The sequence below is a fragment of the Peromyscus eremicus genome, chromosome 7, assembly GCF_949786415.1.
Source record: "Peromyscus eremicus chromosome 7, PerEre_H2_v1, whole genome shotgun sequence".
In the NCBI taxonomy this organism is placed as follows: Eukaryota; Metazoa; Chordata; class Mammalia; order Rodentia; family Cricetidae; genus Peromyscus; species Peromyscus eremicus.
Window position 1 is genome coordinate 59791107 of NC_081422.1, and position 19939 is coordinate 59811045.

Consider the following 19939-nt stretch of genomic DNA (forward strand, 5'->3'; position numbering starts at 1 on the left):
CTTCTTCCCGTGGCTGGCTGCCACGTCCCTAGCCACCAGCTGTGCTATATAAGGCCTGCGGCTGGACTGCTGGAGAGGTGCAGAAGACTTGGACCCCAAGCTAAGAGCCTTGTTCAGGACACGGTGAGCTCCAACCCTCTCACCCCATCCCTGCATTTCACTGCCTGGCTCTGCTCCTACCCTCATCCATAGACATCTCAGTGTTCTTTTTTTTTTTTTTTTTTTTTTTTTTTTTTTTGCTGGCTGACCACCTCATCCCCCACAAAAGACGCCTTTTTCTGCTTTGACACTTCTCTTTTGTCCCTTATTATCCAAAGTCGTGCCTCAGGCCTGCCCACCTGAAGTCACAGTCCCCGCAATGGCCCCATCTTGGTCTCTGTACCTTTTCCTCCTGTGGCCGGCCACTGTGCACTGTCCAGGAGCTCCGGGGAGCATCGGCTGGGGAGCCTGAATGTCAGGCCTACTGGGAGGAAATGGTGGGATTGTAGAGAGCCTCTCTGCTGGCTGCCAGATGGGAAATGGCTTTTCCACAAGGTGCCTCAGGCCACCCTGTCCTCTCTGACAGCCTTGGAGCTGTCTCTGGCTTTGCGGGCCTGCTCAGAGCCCGGAAGCTTGAAGTAGCCTGAACCAACCTGGTACAGCGGTTTCAGGGCTAGACAGTCTGCATTGTGGGTTTGTTCCTCTCCTGAGACATCCAAAAATTTAAGGGATCTTTTTCTTCCAGAAAGGAGACGTTTTCTTCCTGTTCCTTCCACACCGAACTTGATAATTGAAGGTAACTTTTTTTTTTTTAAGTCTTTCTCTGTAGCTAAAGACATCCTGGAACTCACTATAATAGCCCAGGCTGGCCTCCAGCTCACAGCCACCTACCTGTCTCAATCTGAGATTTTAGGTATAAGTCATCATACGCAACTGGAGGGAATGGGTTTTTAGATCAGATTCTGGGTTGGCCCTAACTATGGGGTAAAAAATACCCAGCTGAGAGGAACCTGGGCCACACATGCCCACCCCATAGTTCTTTAACATTATGTCTGGGCATGTTTTCCTCTCCCTGGTCCTGCAGCCCTGACTCTATGTTTCCAGTTATTGGGAGTCCTGGGTTCTCGCTATGCACCCCATCCAGTTCCCTTTAGCTGGCTCCTGGCTGTGGTGCTCCTAGCCAGGTCGAAAACAAACAGGCCAGAATGGGTTCCAGCTGTGGCCCGTGCACATCTGGGAATGTGTTCTTGGAGGTGGTGCGGCTGAGGCATGGGTGACTTTCAGCCTGCCTGTCTACCCGAAGAGGGCCCACTGTGGCTGGGGCCAGGACTGCACGGCCTTAATACGTAGCCACCTGTACAAAACTATGAACCCCATCCAAGGGCAGCGAAACAAAAGCCTGGGTCTTGAACGTGATCAGTTAGCTACCCAGAAGCCCTTGGAAGTAAGCCAGGCCCTTCTTACTGTCAAGGAACTTCTTTATCTCTATCCTCCCTTGTGGCCTGCCTGCTGTGGAACCTGGCACATTTCTACATCTCCCAAACAGCTCGGTTTGGCCGTTCAAGCAGCTGTCACCTCCGTAAGACTCCATTCTATCTACCCTTCACCCTGGAGAGGTCAAGAGCTACTTCTGCTGGAGCCATAAGAGATGTGACTCAGGCTTGGGATGTAGTTTAGTTGGTAGAGTGCTTGCCTAGCTTGAAGGAAGCCCTGGGTTCCATCCCTACCACCACATAAAGCCAGACTGTATCCCAGCACTCAGAAGATGGAAACTGGAGAATCAGAAGTTCAAGACCATCCTTGTGTACACATTGAATTTGAGGCCAGCCTGAGCTACAGGAGACCATGTCTCAAAAAAAAAAAAAAAAAAGTGATCCAGAAGTGTGGGATATGATACCTTTTGCTTCTTTGCAGATCATTGGCTCTATGAAACATCCCTGGGGAACCACAGGCCCAACTTTGTGAAGCAGTATCACCTATCTGTGACATTTCTACGTGGCCTTGAGGGAAAGATGGCAGCAATCAAGACCTGGGTACTCTCTTTCCTGGTCCTGGAGTTCACCACTGTGCTCGGTACACACTAAATCTCAGCTTGCTCCCATAGCTTCTACTTGACACAGAGAAGTCATTTCTGTTCTGGGACTGAACATCTGCCTGGCCTGAAGATTTGAGGATGTTTGATAGCATCTACTCTGAGATCATACTTAGTATTAAAATTCACAGAACAGAATCAAATGGCCAGGATGAGTAGTCACACATGGGGAAGAAGGAAAAAAGATGGGAAAGTTTCTGTCCCTGTGCACCAAATTTAGCCCTGAGCCTCCCAGCAGCCAAAGCGAAAGGGAGTCACAGGGGAACCACAGAGTTCTCAGAAGCAGGTTTGGGGTTGGTCTGTTTTCAGTTGCATGAAAATTCTTCTGGCCCTGAAAACTCAGTTCCTTTATACCCTGAAGTCAGGTTGGATGGACACACCAGAAATTGTCCTGGTTTGCTTGTTCTCTGCTCCTGGAGGTGGTCCAAAGATCAGAAAGAAGGTGCCTGGCGGAGCTGCTGAGGGCCTGAGATGTCTGGACTTCGCGGAGAGCACTCCCTCTCCCATGTCGCTCGCCCCTTCTCATTTCTAATCACACTGCTGCTGCAAAGACTGCTCACAACTCTTTAAAGCTGCATGCCCCGCAGGCTCGTGACCACAGACGCAGGAACAAAGGCAGCTCCTCCACAGTGCCAGTGCTGTGTGTGCCCGCCTCCTGCCTCGCCTTTACTACCTTGGCAGCTGCTGTTTGTAAAGATGATTAACATTCAGCCATCGGAGGGGACATCAGATTAGGTTGATTAAAAGGGCTCCCATCACCCCAATTAAGCAGCACAGAGAATTCTGACTTGGCTCCTTGCCTGGGAGTTAATTGCCTTTCAAAGCTTTTGCAGGCCTCCGCTCTCCTTTCCTCTGCTTCTGGAGCCCTCAACCCAGCTTTATGTAGAGAAGGGCTAGAGAAGGTGGCCCCTGTCCTGAGGGCCCTCTGCTCATGAGGCTGTGGTCGGAACAGGGAAGATCACTGGCCCAGTAGGTTCACTGAGTCCTTTATGGGATGGTGGACTTCAGTGTCAGCCCATCAAGAGAAAGGGACAGCCCCCCCTCCCCCCACTTTGTGCCAGGCATTGAGCTAGAATAGCTTGCTAACATTTATTCAGTATATGGCATTGTTCTGAGGATTTTGTGAATGAACTCCTAACTGTCCTATTTTTATGAGGACTGGGTCAGGGGGCTTAAATAGCCTGCCCAAGGGTAGTTAGAAAGTGGCAGAGTCTGCAGCCCTCTCCAGAGATACTGGTGTCTCATTTTATGGGACCCTCAGGCCAGCAGCACCTTACAAAGGGGAAATCAGTGTCTCCACTGTATAAGAAAGGAAAATACGGCTCCATCTTCCCTGGGACAGGTCTAGACTCCCTAGCAGGAGCCTCAACCTACTAGCTACCTGAAGTATCCATCGGCCCCATTTAAAATTTTTATTTATGTATTGACTTATTATTCCTGTGTGTATGTGTGCGGGGAGGTCAGAGAATAACTTGGGGAGTCTGTTCTCTCCTTCCCTGGGATTGAACTCAGGGTATCAGGCTTGGTAGCAAATGCCTTTACCTCTCAAGCTATCTCTCTGGCCTTAATTTTTTTTTAATTATCATATACTAACTATACGTAAGAATGGGTTTCATGATATCATTTTCATATATGTGTGGTATATCTTTTTTTTTTAATTTATTTATTTATTATGTATGCAGTGTTCCGGCATGTATGCCTACATGCCAGAAGAGGGTACCTGATTTCATCCTAGATGGTTGTGAGCCACCATGTGGTTGCTGGGAATTGAACTCAGGACCTCTGGAAGAGCAGCCGGTGCTTTTAACCTCTGAGCCATCTCTCCAGCCCCGTGTGGTATATCTTGATAAAATTAATTCCCATTGCCCTCTCTTGTCCTCCTACTCCTGCTGACACCCCCATCTTCCTTTCTTTTTTTCTTTTTTCTTTTTTTTTTTTTTGGAGATAGGGTTTATGTAGCCTGGTTGACCAGTCTAGCCAAGTGCTGAGATTAAAAGCATGCACCGCTAGGTTTGGTCTCTCTCTCTCTCTCTCTCTCTCTCTCTTTTTTTTTTTTTTTTTTTTTTGAGACAGAGTCTCATGTAGCTTAGGCTGGCCAGGAACTTACTATGTAGCCAAAGCTGTCCTTGAACCTCCGACACTCCTGCCTCCTCCACTTCCCAGGTGCTGAGATTACATGCATGTAAAAAGTCCAGCTGCTCATCCATTTCTAGAACAAGACTGAAAAGGGAATTGTCATTTGTCGAGCATGCCCTCCATGCCAGCCTCGGTGTGTTTTATGGGAAACAGGCCGAGAAATAAAGCGCTTGGGGAGGTTCACAGCAGTGAGTGGCCCAGTGGGGATTTGGACCCATGCTCGGGGTTCATGCTGAATCCACCTCTCCAGACCAGCTCTCTGCATCTTCAAACCCTGTGAGCCCTGGCTTCTCTTCTTCTTCTGTCCTGCAGGGAGACAGATGCTTTCCCAGTCAGTGAGAAGAGTCCAGCCTGCGAAGAGGACCTCTAACACCTTTGCCAAGCCTGCTGACTCCCTGGAGAGTGAGTCTCCATCAGAGCAGGGAGAGTTGGGAGGGGGTCTTTACTGAGCTTGCTAGGTCCGTCTCCGAAGCCTGGGGCGGAAGTTAGGGTTTCATGGAAACTATACTTTAACGAGACACTTGGCTGTTCTCACCAGGCAGAAGAGTGCAGTATAAGAAAAGCTCAGAGTCAGGAAGCTGCCTGATGTCTTCCAGAAACGGGGTGCTAGCACGCTAGAGCTGGTGGGGATGGAAGGGGTACACGAGCGTGGAAAAATAGCAGAGTCTCACCGACACCCTCGCTGACTTGCTAAGAGATTTTTGTGCCAGAGAATGCTGTGGTCCAAGCCACATGGAAAAAAGCTTACCCCATGTACAGTGTTAGAAAGGGGTAGAGTGGGAGAAACAGATTAGACAGCAAGTCCCTAGCATGGCCCACCAGGCTGATGAGAGCTGGGATGGAGGGCTCCACATTGTAAGGCAGAGAAAGGATTGGAGAGTTGGTGGGGGTGAGAAATGGGGATTGAATAGAAACAGGGCGGGTTCTCCCGGATGCATCAGGAAGGGATAGCTGGAGTTCACCTGCTATTCAGGCACGGTTCCTCCTCAACCTAGCTCTGTCTCTCAGGTCCTGGTGAGTGGACAACTTGGTTTAACATCGACCACCCAGGTGGGCAGGGTGACTATGAGCGATTGGATGCTATTCGCTTCTACTATGGGGAGCGTGTGTGTGCCCGTCCCCTGCGGCTAGAGGCCCGGACCACTGACTGGATGCCTGCGGGCAGCACTGGCCAGGTGGTCCATGGCAGTCCCCGTGAGGGCTTCTGGTGCCTCAACAGGGAACAGAGACCAGGCCAGAACTGCTCCAATTATACAGTGCGCTTCCTCTGCCCACCAGGTGAGTCTGAATGGCCCCAGCCCTTGCCTCTGGGCAGCCTTGGCCCAGGAGAGGCCAGGATCCGGATAGCACATACCTGCATAGGCTCCCAGTCTTGTAACAGCTACAGAGTCTCATTAGTGTGATAAGGGCCCCAGAACTGCTCCAGCCAACCTGTTGTGTTGCATTCCAGTGACTCCGTAGGGAAGATGGCGCTTGTCTAACTTCTGGGGTTTGACTCTAGCTTGCTGTGTACAACTGTGTTGTTTATTTATTCATTATTTATTTTTGTGGTACTGGGGATTGGACCCAGGACATTACGTTAGGCAAGCCCTCTACTACTGAGCTACATCTCCAGCCTTCTGCCCTTTTATCTATTTATTTATTTTTTAAATAATGAGATAGGGTTTCACTAAGTTGCCCAGGCAGGTCTTACAACATGTGATTCTCCAGCCTCTGTCCCACGTAGCTGGGATTATAAACATAGGGAAACAAGCCTAGAGCAACTGTATTCCTATAGCCCAGGCTGGCCCTGAACTTCCTATGTAGACTTGGATGACCTTGAACTTCAGATCCTCCTGATGGTGCCAGCTCCCAAGTGCTGGGACTCTAGGCATGTAGCACCAGGCCTAGGGGCTGGGTCTCCAACCCACAGCTGTATGTGTATCAGGCGAGCGTTCTATGAGCTGCATCCCCAGTCCTCTTTCTTCCTCCTCCTTTTTTTGGGGGGCGGGGGGAAGTAGGGTCTAGCCCTAGTCTGCCTGGGAATCATTATGTAGCCCAGGCTATCCTTGAACTCCTGACCCTCCTGCCTCTCTCCAGAATGTTGAGATTACAGCCATGTTCCTCTATGCCCAGCTGCATATTTTAGACAGTTTTTTGAGGCTCCTTAGTCTTATGTTCTCACATGTTCCTCAGTGTTAGGGATTTGATGTAAGGCCCTTCATATGCTAGGCAAGCGCTCTTTCACAGAGCTGCATTCCTAGTTCTCTTAAAAAAATTTTTTTCTGTATTTTTGTTTTGAGAGAATCTTGATAAACTACCCAGACTGGCCTTAAACTCATGATCCTTCTGTTAGAGGATTATAGCTATTGGCCTCTTACATGTGGAACAGGAGTAATAGTGTATCTTAAGGGTTTACAATTTTTAATTTTTTTTTTTTAGTTTTGCTATTAAAGTCTCACTGCATAGTTTAGGCTGGCCTCAAACTTACTATGTAGCTCAAACTAGTCCCTATAATCATCTGACTCAGCTTTCCAAGTGCCATCCCTCCATTCGTGGGAGTTTTGATGAAGCTTACGTGAGATAATTAACGAAGCAGTTGAGCCCAGGTTCACTAAACGTCAACTGCTGCTACAATTTCTGTGTACAAGATGCTGGCTACCCTCATTATTCAGCCTTGGCAATTGACCTTGAGACATTGCTATCTCAACAGGCCACACGAGGCTTAGAGAAGTCAAGTTAGTCCACCAGCTACACAGCTAAGTGCTACACAGGGATTTGAACCACGTCCATGCTTGCAGAATCCATGTTCTTTATACTCTACTCTGTCCACACACTGGACAATGCAGACATTAAGTGACCTGCTGCAGGCCTGCACTCTGGACGGGCACCCTGCCCCGGGGCTCTGCCTGTCGATACAGACTGATGCTGCAGACCCCAGAGCCTGTGATGGTTTTATGCTGTTGGGAGCCCAGCTGTTCTCTCCAGTAAGGGTTGAGCCTCCTTTTTATGCACAGGCTGCAGGAGAGAAGTGAGGACGTAGGCAGGAGTCTGGCTGTTTGGGTCATTGTGAACTACAGGCCCTGAATTCCCAGGGAGCCTGTCTTCAGGGAGCATGTGGTTGTTTTCACACTAGTGGAGGATGATGGGCCGCCGACAACATAGGTCCTAAGGCAACAGTGAAGGACAAAAACAAAACAAAACAAAACAAAACAAAAAACCTTTCACCCATATGTTGCCTCTGTGCGAGTTAGAAACATTACTTCCTCAAGACTCTTAAATTCCCTTGTTAGAAAAAAAAAATCATTGTAGGGCTGGGTTGTAGCTCAGTTGGTCAAGTGCTGGCTTAGCATCCACAAAGCAATAGGTTTTGTCTCCAACAACACCTAAACTGGATATGTGGTAACCTGCCTCCTTATAATTACAGCAATCAGAAGGTAGAGGCAGGAGGATCAGACATTGGAGGCCAGTCTTGGTTACATGAGACTGTCTCAAAATTTATTTTTAATTAATTGAAATAAATAGAAATATCAGTGAGGCTTCTGATGTCAGTAGGGGCCTTGTGCTCCCGCACCAGAGAAGAAACACTTGTGGGGTCAGACTTCCTGACCCAATCCCCCTGAGGAAGAAAGTGACTTCTGCTGCTCTCATCTTCTAGGGTCCTTGCGACGAGATACAGAGCACATCTGGAGTCCTTGGTCTCCCTGGAGCAAGTGCTCAGCTGCCTGTGGTCACACCGGGGTCCAGACCCGTACCCGCACGTGCTTGGCACAGACAGTGTCACTGTGCAGTGAGGCCACCGAGGAGGGCCAGCTCTGTGTGAGCCAGGCCTGCACAGGTACCTGCCTCCCTCTGCGCACTGGGCTTCTGTGATAGGTGAGGTTGAAATAGCTTGAAGGATGGGCTAGAGGGTCAGTGAAAGACTGAGTCATTCCTTCACTCATCTATCCCTACCTGAGCAGGTCATTTGCTCTGATGGGAGATATACAAGACAGCTAGGAACACAGGGCATTGTCAATTATCACAGCTTAAGAAATCATCTGGGCAGTGGGGGTGCAGGCCTTTAATCCCAGCATTTGGGAGGCAGAGGCAGATGGATCTCTGAGTTCAAGACAAACCTGGTCTACAGGATAGCCAGGACTACACAGAGAAAACCTGTCTTGAACCCTACACACACACACACACACACACACACACACACACACACACACACAAAACAAAAGAAGAAAGAAAGAATGAGAGAGAGAGAGAGGAGAAAGCCGGGTGGTGGTGTACACCTTTAATCCCAGCACTCAGGAGGCAGAGGCAGGTGGATCTTAGTGAGTTTGAGGCCAGCCTGGTCTACAGAGCGAGATCCAGGACAGGCTCCAAAGCTACACAGAGAAACCCTGTCCTGAAAAAAAAAAAAAAAAAAAAAAAGAAAGAAAGAAAGAGAGAAAGAAAGAAAGAAAGAAAGAAAAGAAAGGAAGGAAGGAAGGAAAAAAGAAAGAAAAGAAAAGAAACCAGGAAGTTGTATAGAGGAAGTTTCCTGGGCTAAATCTGAAGGGTGAATAGGAATTAGTTGTACAGGCAGTAAGAAGGACTTAAGAAAGACCCAAGGAAGAAAGGAAGGGTGCGTGAGCATCAGGCTGGGATAGGAGGGAAGATGGGTCAGAATCCATAAAGCCCTGCTGATATGGCTCCTTGTCCCACAGCCTGTGACCTGACCTGCCCCATGGGCCAGGTGAATGCTGACTGTGATGCCTGCATGTGCCAGGACTTCATGCTTCATGGGGCCATCTCCCTCCCTGGAGGTGCCCCAGCTCCGGGGGCCACTGTCTACCTGCTGGCCAAGGCACCAAAGATGCTAACCCAGACAGACAGTAGAGGGAGGTTCCGAGTTCCCGGCTTGTGTCCTGATGGCAAGAGCATCCTGAAAATCACCAAGACCAAGTTTGCTCCGATTGTGCTCACAATGCCCAAGACTAGCCTGAAGTCAGCCACCGTCAACGCAGAGTTTGTGAGGGCAGGTGACTAAGTGCCCTGTGGTAGGAGGGTTACAAAGTTGAAAGTTCCTTCCCCAGCTCACTCAGTGTAAAATGTTTGCTATGACCCACAAGCCCTATATCCTCTGGCTTTCCCTAATTTTTTTTTCTTTATTCCTACTGTGCAGAATCAATCTGTTATAGCCACAATGGCTTCTTTGTCTGCTTCTCAAGTATAGATACATCCCTGCCTCGGGGCTTTGGCACTTGCTGTGTGTACTTAGGGTAGAGTGTTCTTCTACTAGATATTGGTAGGTCCAGCACCCTGAGGCATGAGGATTCCCTGACTACCTTGTCTAAAACAGTCAATTACCACAAAGGTTTGTAGGTCCTAGAGGAGCTTGGGAAGTTCAGAAATGGTGTAGAATAGTTCAAAACAAAAACCCTGTTCTGCTGGGGGCAGAAGATCATGAATAGTGCCCAAGTGAACCACTTGGCTCTATCCTTTGTAGCACTTAGAGTGTGGCTGGCACCAGGACCCAGCATTCTCCACTGTCCCATCCAGAGGCTACCAGAGAAGTTTGGGAACAGGTCCCAGATGGAGAGGGTGGAGGAGGGGAATCCACCGGTGGTCAGTTCCTTTGGGTATTAGGGGGACACCAGAGATGGGCAGGGGGCAGGATAAATCCATACAATTTCAATACCGCCGAAGACCCTGAGAAAGCAGGGCTCTCTAGAGCCTGTCACAAAGTAAGAAACCCAGACACCGTTTCTCATCTTCTCCCCCAGAGACTCCATACATTGTAATGAACCCGGAGACGAAAGCGCGGCGGGCCGGGCAGAGTGTGGCCTTGTGCTGCAAGGCCACAGGGAAACCCAGTCCAGACCAGTACTTCTGGTGTGTATTCTCTCAGCCACCCTCCCCAGTTCTCTCAGAAATCGGGGCTTGCCTGCCTTGTGTCTAGACCAAACTGTAGCAATGGCTCATAGAATAAAGGCACATGTGGGCTACTGGTGCAGAGCCTGAATAATGGCGTTTACAAGTGGGGGGTCTGCAGAGTTGTTGCCCAGACAACCAGCCAGCCCTCTTACACCTCAAAGCTCAGCTCACTCTCCCAAAACATCTCTCTCTCTCTCTCTCTCTCTCTCTCTCTCTCTCTCTCTCTCTTTCTCTCTTCTCTCTTTCTCTCTCTCTGAGATTGGATTTCTCTATGTAGCCCTGGTTCTCCTGGAACTCGATCTGTACACCAAGCTGGCCTCAAATTCAGAGATTCACCTATCTCTGCCTCCTGAGTGCTAGGATTAAAGCATGCACCACCATGCCTGTCTCCAAAATGTCTCTTGACCTTAGATAGGGTCCTAACATGCATGTTCTTATACCAATCAGCAAGATTCTTCAGTTCTGCTTCCCCCAGCAAGGTCAGAATCCCCAATGCTAGGGGTGAGTTCTTTACCCTCCAATAAGCACATATTGCCACTAGCTTGTTTAGAATGCCAACAGTTCTGGGAGGTCAGTTGGAGATCAGTGCTCTTGTTTTACAGAGCAGGAAGCTGTAATTCAGAGAGGTGAGAGGATTTGTCTAAAGATCCCCCATCAATTAAGAGGTGGGGCTGGGGCTTAGAAGCAGTTTCCCAACTCCCAACCAATCAGGTGCTCTTGGGCAAGTCAAGTGAAAGTGAACCATCCTCAGTCCCCTGCTTCCTGGCACATCTTCAGGTTTACCTCTCCTCTTGTGGCCCACTGGGGCTCTACCTCTGCATCCTTACAGGTACCACAACAACACATTGCTGGATCCCTCCCTCTACAAGCATGAGAGCAAGCTGGTGCTGAGGAACCTGCAGCAGGACCAGGCAGGGGAGTACTTCTGTAAGGCACAGAGTGATGCTGGGGCTGTGAAGTCCAAGGTTGCCCAGCTGACTGTCATCGGTAAGCCTGTGTGGGTCTCAGGGGCCCTGGGTCTACAACAGGGGTGGCTGAGCACTACTCCAGTCGGCATCACTGGGCAGGAAAAGCTTGGGGTTTTCTATGATGTGTACAGTACCAGGCTCTCCGGGATATAATGAAGAGCTACATCTTGCTGTTGCAGCACCATCATTTGAGGTGTGTGTGTGTGTGTGTGTGTGTGTGTGTGTGTGTATAGAAATGTAAATAAAATTCAATCAAAAGCCGGGCGGTGGTGGCGCACGCCTTTAATCCCAGCACTCGGGAGGCAGAGCCAGGCGGATCTCTGTGAGTTCGAGGCCAGCCTGGGCTACCAAGTGAGTCCCAGGAAAGGCGCAAAGCTACACAGAGAAACCTTGTCTCGAAAAACCAAAAAAAAAAAAAAAATTCAATCAAGACAAAAACATGTAGGGCCTGGGGATGCTGCTCAGTTGGCACAGTACTTGTCTAGCATGAATGAAGCCCTTGGTTCAGTCCCCAGCACTGCAAAAACCCAGAAGATGAAAGTAGGGGGTCAGAAGGTCACGATCAGCAGCAGCTGCATAATCAGTTTGAGATAGCTTTGGCTACATGGGATCCTGTCAACTTGCCCCTGAAATTCAGAAAAAAAAAAATGTAGCTAAAATAGGAGCCCCAGGCCCTAATAGACAAGAAATAGACACTTTCCAGGTAGCTAAGGCATGGTAGCACATGCCTGTAATCCCAGCATTTGGGAGGTAGGGGGAGGATCAGGAATTCAAGGTCATCTTCTCTTACATGGTGGGTTCAAGGCTAGCCTTGACTGTATGAGACTTTATCTCAAAAATCCTCCAAAAATAAAAACCCCCAAACTGATATTGTGCAGTGACCCCCAGGAGTCTGATTGTTGTCTGAGGTGTGGCCTGGACATGCATGGCTTCAAAGCTCCTCACTTCATTCTGCTTTGCAGTGAAGGTTGGCCAGTCCTGATCTTAGAGAAGCCTCAGCACAGTGTGTGGAGGGAGAAGTGTTATGGATTGTGGGGCTATAGAAGCAAGGGCCTGAGCATGTGTTATAGAAAGGGTGACCTGATTAAAGCTGGCTTCTAGAAGAAAACTGGAGGGGCAAGGACTTCAAGCCAAAGGCCTACCAAACCTGTCTTGGACAGTGAGGGGAAGAGGATGTCTTAGGAATTGGCCTAAACAGAATAAAACAAAGCAGAGGAAATGAAAATTCATTGGAAGAATTATGGAATATTTCACAGACTCCAAGAAAATTGAGCAACAGACCTCAGAACAGACAAGGCAAAGGGCCTTTAGTGGAGGAAGCGAGGCGTGTGCCCGCCGTCACAGCAACACACCCTGCTGCCACAGTGATCCTTTCATGATACTTTACTATTCGGAAGTTCAGTTGACAGATAACGACTACATATTCTTTCCAAATATGTGTGTACACTGCTTTGGGTTTAATGTAAAGGGGAACTAAAGAGAAAATGGTGTTAATGCGAAATAGAATTGTGTCAACAGCTAAAAGCTTTGGCACAAGAACTAAGAAGAGAGAGCTGACATCTGTGCTTACTCAAGAGTGACCGTGGATGTGACCTATAAAGGTTGATGGGTACAGAGGTGGCATCCCAGTGGTTTAGTCTTTGAATACGACTATTATAAAGACATCATTTTTTTCCAATTGAGAAACAATTCTGGGCATTGTTCCAAGCTAAGCAAAGTGGAGTCATATTGATTCATGTGGTAGTTGAAGTCTTGAGAACTTCAGTGTATGGCAGAGGCCATGGGGAAAACACCAGGCTGCCATTACTTTAAACAGGGCTTGTTTTTGTTTGTTTGTTTGTTTTGAGACAAGGTTTTATATAGCCCATGCTGGCCTCAAACTCATTATATGGCCAAGAATGACCTTGAGTTTATGATCCTTCTGCCTCTACCTCCCAAGTGCTAGGATTATAAGTGTGTGTCACCATGCCCAGGTAAAACAGGATTTCTGGGGTTACAGAGATGGCTCAGTGGTTAAAAGCACTGGCTACTCTTCCAGAGAACCCAGGTTATATTCCTACATGGTAACTTAAAACCATCTGTAACTCCAGTTCCAGGGGATCCAATGCCATCTTCTGGCCTCCATGGACAGTCTTCTGGCCTCTGTAAGCACAGAAACACACAGGCAAAACACCCATGTATACAAAATAAAAACAACAAAAACAGGGTTTCTGCCTACATGAATGTTTCCTGAGATGCATGAAAATCCCTGAGGATGCAGGAAGTGCCAATCATTGCAGGACACAGGTCATGAATAGCTCCTTTCTCTTAAATGCCAACAACGCCTCCAATTTTGCTGATAATCTCAAAACACCCTCACACATTTTCAAGATCCCTCCATTGAGAACTGCTATTCTACTGACCTTAGTAACTATTGTTTCCTCGTGCATGTATAAAACAGGGTTAGTAATAGCTGTCCCATATCCCCAAGAAAGTTCTGTGAGAGTCACGGTTGCAGACATATAAGTCCTTGGAAAACTGTAGAAAGGAAGGGATGTGGCTCAGTGGTAGAGCAATTGTCTAGCATACACAAGGCACTGAGTTCAATTCCCAGCACTACCACCACCACCACCACACACACACACACACACACACACACACACACACACACACACACACACACCAACTTGGAGGCACATACTTAGCAATCCCAGCACTTGGGTGGTAGAGGCAGAAGGATCATAAATTTAAGATCATCCTAGGCTACAGCACAAGTTTGAGGCCAACCTGGGCTATGTGAGATCCAGTTTCAGCAAAACAAAAACAAAATAGAGAGAGATGAGAGAGAGAGGGAGAGGGAGAGGGAGAGGGAGAGGGAGAGGGAGAGGGAGAGGGAGAGGGAGAGAGAGAGAGAGAGAGAGAGAGAGAGAGAGAACACATTGAGTTGAAATACTCTGTGTAAGACATGAATTTACACTTTAACATCCACACCATTTCTTCTTTAGCACATGACGAGAGTCCTTGCAACCCAATCCCTGAGAGCTATCTTATCCGGCTGCCCCACGACTGCTTCCAGAATGCCACCAACTCCTTCTACTATGATGTAGGCCGCTGCCCGATCAAGACCTGTGCAGGGCAGCAAGACAACGGGATCCGGTGCCGGGATGCTGTGGAGAACTGTTGTGGCATCTCCAGAACAGAAGAGAGGGAGATCCAGTGCAGTGGGTACACACTACCCACCAAGGTGGCCATGGAGTGCAGCTGCCAGCGATGTGCAGAGACACGGAGCATCGTGAGGGGCCGAGTCAGTGCGGCTGACAACGGGGAGCCCATGCGCTTTGGCCATGTGTACATGGGGAATAACCGTGTGAGCATGACTGGCTACAAGGGCACATTCACCCTCCACATCCCCCAGGATACGGAGAGGCTGGTGCTCACCTTTGTTGACAGGCTGCAGAAGTTTGTCAATACTACCAAAGTGCTGCCCTTCAACAGAAAGGGGAGTGCAGTGTTCCATGAGATCAAGATGCTTCGGCAGAAAGAGCCCATCACACTGGAAGCCATGGAAACCAACATTATCCCCCTGGGAGAGGTGGCTGGTGAAGACCCTGTGGCTGAACTGGAGATTCCATCCAAAAGTTTCTATAGGCAGAATGGGGAGCCCTTCACAGGAAAGGTGAAGGCCAGTGTGACCTTCTTGGATCCTCGGAATATTTCCACGGCCACAGCTGCCCAGAGTGACCTGAACTTCATCAATGATGAAGGAGACACCTTTCCCCTTCGAACATACGGTATGTTCTCAGTGGACTTCAGAGACGAGGCCACTTCTGAGTCACTCAATGCTGGCAAGGTGAAGGTCCACCTTGACTCGACCCAGGTCAAGATGCCAGAGCATGTGCCAGCCATGAAACTCTGGTCACTCAACCCAGACACAGGACTGTGGGAAGAGGAAGGCGATTTCAAATTTGAAAGCCAGAGGAGGAACAAGAGGGAAGAGAGAACCTTCCTAGTGGGCAACATGGAGATCCGAGAGAGAAGGCTCTTTAACCTGGACGTCCCTGAAAGCCGAAGGTGCTTCATCAAGGTGAGAACTTACCGGAGTGAGAGGTTCTTGCCCAGTGAGCAAATCCAGGGGGTTGTAGTCTCGGTGATCAATCTGGAGCCCAGAACTGGCTTCTCATCTAACCCCAGGGCCTGGGGCCGATTTGACAGTGTCATCACAGGCCCCAATGGGGCTTGCCTGCCTGCCTTCTGTGATGACCAGTCCCCTGACGCTTACTCCGTCTATGTCTTGGCAAGCCTTTCTGGAGAAGAACTAGAGGCAGTAGAGTCTTCTCCTAAATTCAACCCAAATGCAATTGGTGTCCCTCAACCCTACCTCAACAAACTTAAATACCGTCGGACAGACCATGAGGATCCACGGGTTAAAAAGACGGCTTTCCAAATCAGTATGGCCAAGCCGAGACCTAACTCAGCTGAAGAGAGCAATGGACCCATCTACGCCTTTGAGAACCTTCGGGCGTGTGAAGAGGCACCGCCCAGTGCGGCCCACTTCCGGTTCTATCAGATTGAAGGGGATCGCTATGACTACAACACAGTTCCTTTCAATGAAGATGACCCCATGAGCTGGACTGAAGACTACCTGGCATGGTGGCCCAAGCCAATGGAGTTCAGGGCCTGCTACATCAAGGTAAAGATTGTGGGGCCCCTGGAGGTGAATGTACGATCCCGCAACATGGGGGGCACCCACCGGCAGACCGTGGGGAAGCTCTATGGGATCCGAGATGTGAAGAGTACTCGGGACAGAGACCAGCCTAATGTCTCATCTGCCTGCCTGGAGTTCAAGTGCAGTGGAATGCTCTATGACCAAGATCGTGTAGACCGCACGTTAGTGAAGGTCATCCCCCAGGGCAGCTGCCATCGGGCCAGTGTTAACTCTATGCTGCATGAGTACCTGGTCAACCACCTTCCGCTAGCAGTCAACAATGACACCAGTGAGTATACCATGCTGGCACCCCTGGACCCCCTGGGCCATAATTACGGTATCTACACGGTCACTGACCAGGACCCTCGCACAGCTAAGGAGATTGCACTTGGCCGGTGTTTTGATGGCACTTCCGATGGCTCCTCCAGAATCATGAAGAGCAATGTGGGAGTTGCCCTGACCTTTAACTGCGCAGAGAGGCAGGTAGGCCGCCAGAGTGCCTTCCAGTACCTCCAAAGCACACCCGCCAGGTCCCCAGCTGCAGGCACTGCCCAAGGAAGAGCACCCTCCATGAGGCAACAGCGGGCAAGCCGGGGTGGCCTGCGCCGGCGTGAAGGAGTGGTCCCTCTGAGGTTTTCTGGGGTTGCTCAACAACCTCTGAGCAACTAAGTCTGGTGGGTCTTCAGAGTCCTCCCTGTCCACCTCAGGAGACAGCTGTTGTGAGACTTTTGCACGAATTGTCACTTGTTAATTTAAACACATCTGTTTTGGTGCATCCTGCTTTTCTGTACCTTTATTTCTTGTCTCTATCTCATGATGCTGGTTGGCACATGGCCCCCAGGATGACAAAATAAAGATCCCTTTTTAAAAAGAAACAAAAGGAATCGGTAAACTTCCACAACTTTGGCTCTTCATTTTGCTGTGACTGCAAACACACTTCTTTTGTATGGTTTTACCAGCCTCTATACTAATGATAATTTAATACAAGTGAAACAAATGAACAGTCTAAAGCATATTTCTTGGCCATGTTCCACAAAAATGTAAGCAAAGCCTTTGTCAAAGTTCATATATATATATATATAAATGGTGGTCAAATAAGGAAATAAACGATAATATTTTTACTTGAAATGCAATTAACATTTCTTTTTAAAATTTATTTATTTAATATATAATTCATTTTTATTTTATGTTCATTGGTGTTTTGCCTGCATGTATGTCTGTGAGAGGGTGTCAGAAGCCCTGGAACTGGAATTACAGACAGCTGTGAGCTGCCATATAGGTGCTGGGAATTGAACCAGGGTCCTCTGGAAGAGCAGCCAGTGCTCTTAACCACTGAGCCATCTCTCCAGGCCTTTAACATTTATTTCTTCAGCAAATTTGGGACTCTGGTATACATGTAATTGTAGGTGATTGAAGTTTTTTTTTTTTAATTTATGTGTATGTGTGTGTATCTGTGTGTGTAGGTGCCCAAGAAGTCCAGAGGGCATTCGATTCCCAGAAACTGGAGTTAGAGGTGGTTTAAAGCCATCTGATGTGGGTTCTGAGGGCAGAACCAGGATCCTCTGCGAGGGTGATAAGCACTCCTAAGTGCTGAGCCATCTCTCCAACCTCCAAAGATATTGAATGGAGGGTTATCACAGTTTCTCTAACTCTGGGAAGAATATCTCTTAGTCCCCACAGTTACATCAGATTGTTAGTTGTGTATATTTCTCTTTTGAGACAGGGTTTCTTGTAGTGAATTCTGGCCTCAAATTTACTATAAAGCTTAGGATGACCTTGAACTCCTGGTATTTCTGCCTTCATCCACCAAGTACTGGGATTAGGGACAAACATCACCGCACCTAGTTTTATGCGGTGCTGGGGGTCAAACCCATGACTTTATGCATGCCGGGCAAGTCCTCTACAAACTGAGCGACAGCCCCAGTCCTCTGTGTGTGTCCCTTTGTAGTTAGTTGCTTTTGTTCTTGTTAGAAGCCCTGCAGAGCCAGGGCAGATGTCCACAAATGCACATTCTGTGCTTTGGCTTTGAGGCTGCCATGCTGTCCTCCAGCCTTTAAATTACGCCAGATGTTCAGAGCACAGGGGTGTTGGAAAGCAGGGCCAAGGTGCAAGTCCCGGTGTCCCTACGTTACAGGGCTGGGCACCCCCAGCAGCCACATTTCTTCTCTTAGCTCATATTTTCCATTTTCAGAGAAAAGCAGAGATTCCTGGAGTTGTGAGCCTGTTCTGGGCTCCTAAGCAAGACTTAAAAATGTGTCCCAATTTTTGTCTTTTTTTTTTTCCCCTGCATGAAGGAGATTATACAATAGCTGGGCCTAGGATCTGGCATTCTGGCCAAGTGGTCCTTTGGCTTCTCCCAAGTCTGTTGTCTCATCCAGCTGGTCTGGCTGACCTTGCTCCAAACAACGGGCTTTCTCTTTCTCTGTTTTCAAGTTCTTCCACAGACACCCCACTTTTCTAGACTGCAGGCCTCTGATGTGGGTAACACCTCTCCCTGGAGTGAAACAACGGGTCTACAGGATTTGGTTTTTGGTTTAAACAGTTTGAAATAGTGGGCATGGGAGCACACAAGCTTGAATTGTATTCCAGCATTTGGGAGATGGAGGCCGGAGAACCAGGAGCTCAAGACCAGCCCAAGCTTCAAAGTAAGGCTATCCTGGGCTACATAAGCTCCTGCTTGAAAAAATCGGAACCAAACAACCGGTCAGGAGGTGGGAAGCAGAGCTGGGATGGAATTGAAACTACTTCAAAACTGTCAGGAAAACAGGTCATGGAGGGTTGGAGGAAGACAAGGCATTATTTATAATCAGGACAAAAAACTTCCCTGGTCAGTCTGAGCACCTCTGGCCACCACTATGCTGTGTTGGATTCTCAGATCAGCATCTGCCTAGCTCCTGGGGGTGCAGTTTATAATCCATTGGAAATGTCTCTGGCGTGCACACGGTCCCAGGTTCCTACCCCAGCACAGCAAAACAAACAAGCAAACACGCAACAGCCACTGACTCATGGCTTGTTCTCCACTGTGGCGTCTGTTTATTTTCTGGACCAAACGTTCACCTCAGAAAAGCCCTCAGTTTTTATTCTCAGCCAGTGCTATGCTGGCTGATCACTCAATACTGAGAGTGAATTTTACCAGGATAGATGTGTCGTAGCAGTAGGAAAAAGCAGGCAGGAAGCCACACAAGAGGGGCCAGGCCCGCTGCTCTGCTCAAAAATAGGAAGTTTGGCCATCTCCAGCATCTGGGGTGCTAGAGCAAAGTCACTAATTGTCGAGACAAGAACAGAGTCTGTGGTGCTTGAAAAGATATAAGCAAATTTGGAGGCAACACCCTGTCTATGCAGTGGTGGGGATCAAACCCAGAGCGCCATACATGCTGGGCACCACACCGTCAGAGCTACACCCCAGCTCTTCTTGTCTGTATGGCCATTTTGATGCAGTTCTCTTATACAGTACAAAGAACAGACCCCACTTCGTTCTTCGGCATGTGATTATCCTATCGACCCGGCACCATTCGGTGAAAAAGTCTTCTCCACTGAACGGTCTTGGCAGCTCTGATGAAAATCGATTGACTGTCAACGACCTGATCTATGAATTTACCAGTCTATTCCTTTGCTTTAGCTATTACAGCAGTACTGTTGGCCTTCCCGGTGGCTGCAGTTTTGAAAGCAGGAAATGTGACTCCTCCAACATTAATTTCAGCTACTTGGAATGCTTCGGTTTTGTCCTCATGCTTGAAAATTACTATCTGTGCCCTTTAAAAATTTCAAACTAGCCGGGCGGTGGTGGCGCACGCCTTTAATCCCAGCACTCGGGAGGCAGAGCCAGGCGGATCTCTGTGAGTTCGAGGCCAGCCTGGGCTACCAAGTGAGTCCCAGGAAAGGCGCAAAGCTACACAGAGAAACCCTGTCTCGAAAAACCAAAAAAAAAAAAAAAATTCAAACTAGCCGGGCGGTGGTGGCGCACGCCTTTAATTCCAGCATTTGGGAGGCAGAAGTACGTGGATCTCTATGAGTACGAGGCCAGCCTGGTCTACAGAGCGAGTTCCAGTGTAGCCAAGGCTACACAGAGAAACTCTGCCTCGAAAAACAAAAACAAACCCTCAAACAAGTGTTTCCTGGCATTTGGAGTTCCTCTGGGTTAGCTTCAAGAACCAATTCACCACCGCGCCAGAGTCCAAGGGAAGTGTGGTAAACTAG

The 19939-nt window shown here is 48.7% G+C and overlaps 1 protein-coding gene across 2 annotated transcripts; it reads left to right on the forward strand.

The window, feature by feature from the left end:
• On the forward strand, window positions 1–16528 carry Cilp (cartilage intermediate layer protein). Of its 2 annotated transcripts, XM_059268114.1 has the most exons (10): window positions 1–123; window positions 725–775; window positions 1894–2052; window positions 4520–4609; window positions 5216–5485; window positions 7845–8024; window positions 8881–9195; window positions 9940–10048; window positions 10920–11077; window positions 14043–16528. In XM_059268114.1, exons 3-10 carry the CDS (start codon window positions 1992–1994, stop codon window positions 16409–16411), a joined length of 3552 nt encoding a protein of 1183 aa, XP_059124097.1. In that variant the 5' UTR covers window positions 1–123; window positions 725–775; window positions 1894–1991; the 3' UTR covers window positions 16412–16528. The 2 variants fall into 2 exon arrangements, with proteins under 2 accessions (XP_059124097.1, XP_059124098.1); XM_059268115.1 differs by lacking the exon at window positions 5216–5485.
• Window positions 16529–19939: the final 3411 nt, after the last annotated feature.